Genomic DNA, 10,876 nt, shown 5'->3' on the forward strand with positions numbered 1-10,876 from the left:
TACAGCCCCTCACACGTCTACTGCTTGTGAAATGAGAGTAAATAAAAAGGAGTGTTGGTGGTCAGTTGTCAGTGTGTTTCGCGGATGAGGTGGTGATATCAGTTGATGTGAAAGCAATACGCAGGGTTTGGCGCGGCGGTTGTTTGTCTCGGGCTTGGATGGGACTGCGGCGCGGTCAATGGAGCGCTGAGATATTGCTCACTGTGGCGATGCAGCTTTCGGGAGTGCGACCCCGCCTGTCTTCAAGCCTTCTCGGATCAGTGGCACCGGCACACACACACACACACACACACACTTCACACACTCAACATCAACACACAAAGATGCGGGCTGACCGTTTGTGAGCCTGTGCACAGAAGGTGTGTGTCTTGCCCTGGAGTCAACATGGTTGAAATGTTACTAAAGGAATGGAGCTTAGTTTCAGCTACCGTTCACCAAGCTTTTTCCACTGTCTGAAAGAAATGACAAATGACCTTGATAATAACAATTGTTTCCAGCTGCCTCCAGGCCCTACACTAGAAAAACAGGTTATAAAGAGGTGCTATCATACTCCTAATCTTCTAAATATTATTTTATATAGCCTGTATATAGCCTCGTTATTGTTATTTTATTGTGTTACTATTTTCTTTTTATCTATAGTATTTGTAAATGTTCTTACTTTTAAATTGCATTGTTGGGAAAGGGCTCGTAAGTAAAGCATTTCACGGTAAAGTCAACACTTGTTGTATTCGTCGCATTGTGACAAATAAAATGGTATTGTATTTGATAGGTAGGGATAAAGTGACTAGGCTACAGGATAGATAATAAACGGTAGCAGCAGCGTATGTCATAAGTTGCCATACCAGGCGGTGATGCAGACAGTCAAGATGCTCTCAATGGTGCAGCTGTATAACATTTTGAGGATCTGAGAGCCAATGCCTAATCTTTTCAGCCGCCTGAGGGGGAAGAGGCGTTGTCGTGCCCTCTTCACAACTGTGTTGGTGTGTGTGGACCATCATAGTAATTCCTTAGTGATGTGGACACCGATGAACTTGAAGCTCTTTACCCGCTTCACGACAGCCCCGTCGCAAATCTCTGTCTCTTTAAGTGGTGTGTGTGTGTGTGTGTGTGTGTGTGTGTGTGTGTGTGTGTGTGTGTGTGTGTGTGTGTGTGTGTGTGTGTGTGTGTGTGTGTGTGTGTGTGTGTGTGTGACATGTATTCCTTTTCAAACCTGTGTAGGTGCATATTCCTATTGCTACTGGTTTTCCTTTGAGGCTGGCCCTTCCCCTGAAAGATTGACCCTTACCTCTGGTCTTGTTTCTGGGTTCTGCTTCAAGGCATGAAGACTGATCCATGGTTTCTGGGCTCTGCTTCAAGGCATGAAGACTGATTTGTGGTTTCTGGGCTCTGCTTCAAGGCATGAAGACTGATTTGTGGTTTCTGGGTTCTGCTTCAAGGCATGAAGACTGATCCATGGTTTCTGGGCTCTGCTTCAAGGCATGAAGACTGATTTGTGGTTTCTGGGCTCTGCTTCAAGGCATGAAGACTGATTTGTGGTTTCTGGGTTCTGCTTCAAGGCATGAAGACTGATCCATGGTTTCTGGGCTCTGCTTCAAGGCATGAAGACTGATTTGTGGTTTCTGGGCTCTGCTTCAAGGCATGAAGACTGATTTGTGGTTTCTGGGTTCTGCTTCAAGGCATGAAGACTGATCCATGGTTTCTGGGCTCTGCTTCAAGGCATGAAGATTGATTTGTGGTTTCTGGGCTCTGCTTCAAGGCATGAAGACTGATTTGTGGTTTCTGGGTTCTGCTTCAAGGCATGAAGACTGATCCATGGTTTCTGGGCTCTGCTTCAAGGTATGAAGACTGATTTGTGGTTTCTGGGCTCTGCTTCAAGGCATGAAGACTGATTTGTGGTTTCTGGGTTCTGCTTCAAGGCATGAAGACTGATCCATGGTTTCTGGGCTCTGCTTCAAGGCATGAAGACTGATTTGTGGTTTCTGGGCTCTGCCTCAAGTCATGAAGACTGATCTGTGGTTTCTGGGCTCTGCTTCAAGGCATGAAGACTGATTTGTGGTTTCTGGGCTCTGCCTCAAGTCATGAAGACTGATCTGTGGTTTCTGGGCTCTGCTTCAAGGCATGAAGACTGATCTGTGGTTTCTGGGCTCTGCTTCAAGGCATGAAGACTGATTTGTGGTTTCTGGGCTCTGCCTCAAGTCATGAAGACTGATCTGTGGACTCATTAGCGTCTGTGGAAAGATTCACTATAACAGGGAAAGAAAAAGGAGGACAGAAAGGGAAGGGTTGCAAGAAAGCCAAAGGAAAAATGTGCTATATTTGAACAATGACCCAGTGTCTTCTGTCTGAAGCCTTTGCGATGGCCTGCTATTATGAAGCACATTAGTATGCTTACATCAGGGGTTGCCAACCCTTCTCCTGTGATGACTATTGACTATTATAAACTGGGTGGTTCGAGCCATGAATGTTGATTGGCTGACAGCCGTGGTATATCAGACTGTATACCAGGGTATGACAAAACATTTCTTTTTACTGCTCTGATTACGTTGGCAACCAGTTGATAATAGCAATAAAGCACTTGGCTAAAGTCATGGCTAAAGTCTGTAACCAGGCACTCTGCGTTGCATCGTGCTTAAGAACAGCCCTTAGCCATGGTATATTGGCCATATACCACACCCCCTCGGGCCTTATTGCTTAGTTATAGTGCAGCATGGTTGAATACTCGTTTCTGATTGGTGAGAAAAGCATTCTAGAATGGACATTAAAACTAGATATCGGGACACGTTGGAATCATGTCGCAATATGCACCTACACATGCAGACTGTACTTCCTACAAAGTTACAGAAAGCTAAACCAACAACCACACAAACTGAAATGGGATACATTGTAAATACGGGTCCAATGCGGAAAAAACTTCGCTAGCTAGTATTCATTTGTTTTTGCAGAGACATATTTTGGGGGATTATCTGATGACCTGACGTGGTGAGTGATGAACATGAATTTATCCAGTCCTTTGAAATCCTCCCACATGTTTGTAGTTTGACCAGCTGTTTTCAGCAACTGATGTTTTAGAATTCGGTTGCCATATTGGCAGGTTTGCTAGCGACAGGCTATTTAGATAGTTTCTAGCCTAGTGTTTGATATGCAATTATGATATCCTTGTGATTAACAGTCAATGTTGACGAGTGTCCTGACGAGAAGGCAAACTTTTCTAGCTATGCCAGGGAAAATCGGGCATTATTAGCTCATTATTATGGATGTATACAAATGAATGTCAATAGAAAACAGCTACTTTGCTGTTATTCTGACTGCAGAGGTCGCGACTGTGTTAGCCTTAGCTAGCTTACTGTGTTCTCACTAAAGAGTTAGAACTAATTCTATTAAGTGAAAGCTAATGCTAACATGACAGATAATGCTAACATATGGTTGCTAATGCTAACAAGACAGATAATGCTAAGATATGGTCGCTAATGCTAACATGTGCGTGCTAATCAAATCAAATGTATTTATAAAGCCCTTCTTACATCAGCTGATATCTCAAAGTGCTGTACAGAAACCCAGCCTAAAACCCCCAAACAGCAAGCAATGCAGGTATAGAAGCACGGTGGCTAGGAAAAACTCCATAGAAAGGCCAGAACCTAGGAAGAAACCTAGAGAGGAACCCGGCCTCAGCCAGTCCTCTTCTGGCTGTGCCGGGTGGAGATTATAACAGAACATGGCCAAGATGTTTAAATGTTCATAAATGACCAGCATGGTCAAATAATAATAATCACAGTAGTTGTCGAGGGTGCAACAAGTCAGCACCTCAAGAGTAAATGTCAGTTGGCTTTTCATAGCCGATCATTGAGAGTATCTCTACCGCTCCTGCTGTCTCTAGAGAGTTGAAAACAGCAGGTCTGGGACAGGTAGCACGTCCGGTGAACAGGTCAGGGTTCCATAGCCGCAGGCAGAACAGTTGAAACTGGAGCAGCAGCACGGCCAGGTGGACTGGGGACAGCAAGGAGTCATCATGCCAGGTAGTCCTGAGGCATGGTCCTAGGGCTCAGGTCCTCTGAGAGAGAGAGAGAGAGAAAGAAAGAAAGAGAGAATTAGAGAGAGCATACTTAAATTCACACAGGACACCGGATAAGACAGGAGAAATACTCCAGATATAACAGACTGACCCTAGCCACACATAAACTACTGCAGCATAAATACTGGAGGCTGAGACAGGAGGTCAGGAGACCTCTCCTATGACCACTAATGCTCACACGTAACCAGTAATGCTTAATAGTGACCACGAGTGTTGTTTTGGTATTCGCTGTGAATAAAGTAACGCTCCCTATACCTTCAATATATTTTTCTGTAAAAAAAAAAAGTGGCTAAATCCTTATATTTACTGTCCCCTACAACAACTAAGCACTAATGCTAACGTGTGACCGCTAATGCTAACTAGTTACAGCTGTTTGACTGAGTTGGCTGATAGTCTGACCTCTGTGTGACCTTCTTCCTGGCAGGTCTCAGTATCCGGGGTGCTCAGGAGCAGGATCCTCCGGACCCCCAGCTCATGAGGCTGGACAACATGCTGCTGGCCGAGGGTGTGTCCGGGCCAGAGAAAGGTGGTGGATCTGCGGCTGCCACGGCAGCAGCCGCTGCAGCGGGGGGCGGAGCCGACAACTCCATTGAACACTCGGACTACAGGGCCAAGCTGACGCAAATCAGACAGATTTACCACACAGAGCTGGAGAAATATGAGCAGGTGAAACACACTGACTTCCTGGTCACACTGACCATTACATTGTTCAGGATATATGGCTGTGTGATACTTTAATATTTATAATAATAGTAATAATAATAGTAATAATATATGCCAATTAGCAGACGCTTTTATCCAAAGCAACTTAGTCATTTGTGGGACAGAGACCATGTAGTTGAGATCTAACCAGCAGGCATGAGGTTCCTGGTTCCTGTTTCCTGTTTACATTTAACGGGACAGAGACCATGTAGTTGAGATCTAACCAGCAGGCACGAGGTTCCTGTTTCCTGTTTACATTTAACGGGACAGAGACCATGTAGTTGAGATCTAACCAGTAGGCATGAGGTTCCTGTTTCCTGTTTCCTGTTTACATTTAACGGGACAGAGACCATGTAGTTGAGATCAAATCAAATCAAATGTATTTATATAGCCATTCTTACATCAACTGATATCTCAAAGTGCTGTACAGAAACCCAGCCTAAAACCCCAAACAGCAAGCAATGCAGGTGTAGAAGCACGGTGGCTAGGAAAAACTCCCTAGAAAGGCCAAAACCTAGGAAGAAACCTAGAGAGGAACCAGGCTATGAGGGGTGGCCAGTCCTCTTCTGGCTGTGCCGGGTGGAGATTATAACAGCACATGGCCTAGATGTTGAAATGTTCATAAATGACCAGCATGGTCAAATAATAATAATAATCATAGTAGTTGTCGAGGGTGCAACAAGTCAGTAACACAAGAGTAAGTGTCAGTTGGCTTTTTCATAGCCGATCTTTGAGAGTATCTCTACCGCTCCTGCTGTCTCTAGAGAGTTGAAAACAGCAGGTCTGGGACAGGTAGCACGGCCGGTGAATAGGTCAGGGTTCCAGCAGGTCTGGGACAGTAGGTCTGGGACAGGTAGCACGTCCGGTGAACAGGTCAGGGTTCCATAGCTGCAGGCAGAACAGTTGGAACTGGAGCAGCAGCATGGCCAGGTGAACTGGGGACAGCAAGGAGTCATCAAGCCAGGTAGTCCTGAGGCATGGTCCTAGGGTTCAGGTCCTCCGAGAGAGAGAAAGAAAGAAAGAGAGAAAGAGAGAATTAGAGAGAGCATATTTAAATTCACACAGGACACCGGAAAAGACAAGAGAAATACTCCAGATGTGACAGACTGACCCTAGCCCCCCGACACATAAACTACTGCAGCATAAATACTGGAGGCTGAGACAGGAGGGGTCAGGAGACACTGTGGCTCCATCCGATGATACCCCCGGACAGGGCCAAACAGGCAGGATATAACCCCACCCACTTTGCCAAAGCACAGCCCCCACACCACTAGAGGGATGTCTCCAACCACCAACTTACCGTCCTAAGACAAGGCCGAGTATAGCCCACAAAGATCTCCGCCATGGCACAGCCCAAGGGGGGGCGCCAACCCAGACAGGAAGACCACGTCAGTGACTCAACCCACTCAAGTGACGCACCCCTCCCAGGGACGGCATGGAAGAACACCAGCAAGCCAGTGACTCAGCCCCTGTAAAAGGGGTAGAGGCAGAGAATCCCAGTGGAAAGAGGGGAAACCGTCTAGGCAGAGACAGCAAGGGCGGTTCGTTGCTCCAGCCTTTCCGTTCACCTTCACACCCCTGGGCCAGACTACACTTAATCATAGGACCTACTGAAGAGATGTGTCTTCAGTAAAGACTTAAAGGTTGAGACTGAGTCTGCGTCTCTCACATGGGTAGGCAGACTATTCCATAAAAATGGAGCTCTATAGGAGAAAGCCCTGCCTCCAGCTGTTTGCTTAGAAATTCTAGGAACAATTAGGAGGCCCGCGTCTTGTGACCGTAGCGTACGTGTAGGTATGTACGGCAGGACCAAATCGGAAAGATAGGTAGGAGCAAGCCCATGTAATGCTTTGTAGGTTAGCAGTAAAACCTTGAAATCAGCCCTTGCCTTAACAGGAAGCCAGTGTAGGGAGGCTAGCACTGGAGTAATATGATCACATTTTTTGGTTCTAGTCAGGATTCTAGCAGCCGTATTTAGCACTAACTGAAGTTTATTTAGTGCTTTATCCAGGTAACCGGAAAGTAGAGCATTGCAGTAGTCCAACCTAGAAGTAACAAAGGCATGGATGAATTTTTCTGCGTCATTTTTGGACAGAAAGTTTCTGATTTTTGCAATGTTACGTAGATGGAAAAAAGCTGTCCTTGAAACAGTCTTGATATGTTCTTCAAAAGAGAGATCAGGGTCCAGAGTAACGCCGAGGTCCTTCACAGTTTTATTTGAGACGACTGTACAACCATCCAGATTAATTGTCAGATTCAACAGAAGATCTCTTTGTTTCTTGGGACCTAGAACAAGCATCTCTGTTTTGTCCGAGTTTAAGAGTAGAAAGTTTGCAGCCATCCAGAGATCTAACCAGCAGGCATGAGGTTCCTGTTTCCTGTATACATTTAACGGGACAGAGACCATGTGGTTGAGATCTACCTACCTATCTTTCCGATTTGGTCCTGCCGTACATACCTACACGTACGCTACGGTCACAAGACGCAGGCCTCCTAATTGTCCCTAGAATTTCTAAGCAAACGGCTGGAGGTAGGGCTTTCTCCTATAGAGCTCCATTTTTATGGAATGGTCTGCCTACCAATGTGAGAGACGCAGACTCAGTCTCAACCTTTAAGTCTTTACTGAAGACTTATCTCTTCAGTAGGTCCTATGATTAAGTATAGTCTGGCCCAGGAGTGTGAAGGTGAACGGAAAGGCTGGAGCAACGAACCGCCCTTGCTGTCTCTGCCTTGCCGGTTCCCCTCTTTCAACTGGGATTCTCTGCCTCTAACCCTTTTACAGGGGCTGAGTCACTGGCTTACTGGTGTTCTTCCATGCCGTCCATGGGAGGGGTGCGTCACTTGAGTGGGTTGAGTCACTGACGTGGTCTTCCTGTCTGGGTTGGCGCCCCCCCTTGGGTTGTGCCATGGCGGAGATCGTTGTGGGCTATACTCAGCCTTGTCTTAGGACGGTAAGTTGGTGGTTGGAGACATCCCTCTAGTGGTGTAGGGGCTGTGCTTTGGCAAAGTGGGTGGGGTTATATCCTGCCTGTTTGGCCCTGTCCGGGGGTATCATCGGATGGGGCCACAGTGTCTTCTGATCCCTCCTGTCTCAGCCTCCAGTATTTATGCTGCAGTAGTTTATGTGTCGGGGGCTAGGGTCAGTCTGTTACATCTGGAGTATTTCTCTTGTCTTATCCGGTGTCCTGTGTGAATTTAAATATGCTCTCTCTAATTCTCTCTCTCTCTTTCTGTCTTTCTCTCGGAGGACCTGAGCCCTAGGACCATGCCTCAGGACTACCTGGTATGATGACTCCTTGCCGTCCCCAGTCCACCTGGCCGTGCTGCTGCTCCAGTTTCAACTGTTCTGCCTGCGGCTATGGAACCCTGACCTGTTCACCGGACGTGCTTGTTGCACCCTCGACAACTACTATGATTATTATTATTTGACCATGCTGGTCATTTATGAACATTTTAACATCTTGACCATGTTCTGTTATAATATCCACCCTGCACAGCCAGAAGAGGACTGGCCACCCCTCATAGCCTGGTTCCTCTCTAGGTTTCTTCCTAGGTTTTTGGCCTTTCTAGGGAGTTTTTCCTAGGGAGTTTTTCCTAGCCACCGTGCTTCTTTCACATGCATTGCTTGCTGTTTGGGGTTTTAGGCTGGGTTTCTGTACAGCACTTTGAGATATCAGCTGATGTACGAAGGGCTATATAAATACATTTGATTTGATTTGAAATTTGATTTGATCTAACCAGCAGGCATGAGGTTCCTGTTTCCTGTTTATATTTAACGGGACAGAGACCATGTGGTTGAGATCCAACCAGCAGGCACGAGGTTCCTGTTTCCTGTTTATATTTAACGGGACAGAGACCATGTGGTTGAGATCTAACCAGCAGGCATGAGGTTCCTGTTTCCTGTTTACATTTAACGGGACAGAGACCATGTGGTTGGTTTACATTACATGTATTTATTCTTAACTACACAGTAACAACACTGGTTGGTAAATGGATGTGAAAAGTTTGAGGTCATAAGTACATCCTTGAAAACCTTGTACAAAGTACACTAGAACAGACCAGAAAGGCCCACACTGAATTATGCTCCGAATTACCAGCTTTATTGTCAACATCTCGATCCAACACGGCTCTTCATCAGGTCAAGCAGTGAGTGATCCCATCCCTAAATATACACACATTTCATCACACTTCATCATTACGCACATAATGCACATACATTGTTGTGGCCATCTTCCCTTTATCAATCATTCAGGAGTTATAGAGTATATACTTACTGGCCATCTTCCCTTTATCAATCATTCAGGAGTTATAGAGTATATACTTACTGGCCATCTTCCCTTTATCAATCATTCAGGAGTTACAGAGTATATACTTACTGGCCATCTTCCCTTTATCAATCATTCAGGAGTTATAGAGTATATACTTACTGGACATCTTCCCTTTATCAATCATTCAGGAGTTACAGAGTATATACTTACTGGCCATCTTCCCTTTATCAATCATTCAGGAGTACATATATACTTACTACACATAGATATAGGTGAAATAGAGAGTATAGCATGGATATCAGTCGATAAAACTAAACTCTTGATTCTAATCAAACATACTCATGCCTGTCATGTAAATGAGGTGGAGGAAGAAGACGACACACACCTCTCCTAAGAGTGTCTTGCTTTTATGGTGCGGCCAGACTTTTAATTAGCCAAATGTAAACACTTAACAAGTTTTAATTAGCAACTTAATGAGCTCAAGTGTTTGCTCAATAAACCTAATGATAAAGAAGATTCAGGTCTCCTAGAAATAACATCTAGAAGGTGCATGTCTGACACTAGGAAGATTTCACTGTTGGTGAAGATGTAGTAATGTGTACACACACACACACACACACACACCGACACACCCACACACACACACACACACACACACACACACACACACACACACACACACACACACACACACACACACACACACACACACACACACACACACCGACACACACCCACACACACACACACACACACACACACCGACACACACACACACACACACACACACACACACACACACACACACAAATGAATTATTTACCGGTAATTAAATACGATTCCATTCGGTGATGTAAGTGTTAATATTCTGACCCGTCTGGGGGTATCGTAACTTATTGAGGTGACTATAGCACCCACATGGTTTCCTGCCCTGGTTACTGTTGGGCTGACCTTCCCACCATATCCTACTGTTGGGCTGACCTTCCCACCATATCCCTCCACTCCCATGAGTTCATGGTTTCCTGCCCTGGTTACTGTTGGGCTGACCTTCCCACCATATCCCTCCACTCCCATGAGTTCATGGTTTCCTGCCCTGGTTACTGTTGGGCTGATCTTCCCACCATATCCTACTGTTGGGCTGATCTTCCCACCATATCCCTCCACTCCCATGAGTTCATGGTTTCCTGCCCTGGTTACTGTTGGGCTGATCTTCCCACCATATCCTACTGTTGGGCTGACCTTCCCACCATATCCCTCCACTCCCATGAGTTCATGGTTTCCTGCCCTGGTTACTGTTGGGCTGATCTTCCCACCATATCCCTCCACTCCCATGAGTTCATGGTTTCCTGCCCTGGTTACTGTTGGGCTGATCTTCCCACCATATCCCTCCACTCCCATGAGTTCATGGTTTCCTGCCCTGGTTACTGTTGGGCTGATCTTCCCACCATATCCCTCCCTTCCCACAGGCGTGTAATGAGTTCACCACCCATGTGATGAACCTGCTGAGGGAGCAGAGTCGCACGCGGCCCATCTCTCCCAAGGAGATAGAGCGCATGGTGGGCATCATCCACCGCAAGTTCAGCTCCATCCAGATGCAGCTCAAGCAGAGCACCTGTGAGGCCGTCATGATCCTGCGCTCCAGATTCCTCGATGCCAGGTCAGTGTGTGGGTGTCTCTGTGAGTGTGTGGGTGTCTCTGTGTGTGTGTGTGTGTGTGTGTGTGTGTGTGTGTGTGTGTGTGTGTGTGTGTGTGTGTGTGTGTGTGTGTGTGTGTGTGTGTGTGTGTGTGTGTGTGTGTGTGTGTGTGTGTGTGTGTGGGTGTCTCTGAGTGTGTGGGT

The 10,876-nt window shown here is 46.2% G+C and overlaps 1 protein-coding gene and 1 long non-coding RNA gene across 7 annotated transcripts in view; one reads left to right on the forward strand and one right to left on the reverse strand.

Moving 5' to 3' along the window:
* Positions 1 to 10,876, forward strand: part of LOC106571753 (pre-B-cell leukemia transcription factor 3) — a 115,410-nt gene that overhangs the window by 75,494 nt on the left and 29,040 nt on the right. For all 6 annotated transcript variants that reach the window (XM_014145172.2, XM_014145188.2, XM_014145207.2 and 3 more), the window contains exons 3-4: positions 4,494 to 4,735; positions 10,506 to 10,696. In XM_014145172.2, the coding sequence (XP_014000647.1) occupies positions 4,494 to 4,735; positions 10,506 to 10,696 (433 nt within the window). The remainder of the gene's footprint in view (positions 1 to 4,493; positions 4,736 to 10,505; positions 10,697 to 10,876) is intronic.
* On the reverse strand, positions 9,989 to 10,375 carry LOC123726651 (uncharacterized). Its single transcript, XR_006758740.1, has 3 exons — positions 10,279 to 10,375; positions 10,087 to 10,248; positions 9,989 to 10,020 (listed from the first exon to the last, which is right to left on the reverse strand). It is a non-coding gene; the product is annotated as an uncharacterized lncRNA (long non-coding RNA).

The sequence above is a fragment of the Salmo salar genome, chromosome ssa01, assembly GCF_905237065.1.
Source record: "Salmo salar chromosome ssa01, Ssal_v3.1, whole genome shotgun sequence".
Taxonomy (NCBI): domain Eukaryota; kingdom Metazoa; phylum Chordata; class Actinopteri; order Salmoniformes; family Salmonidae; genus Salmo; species Salmo salar.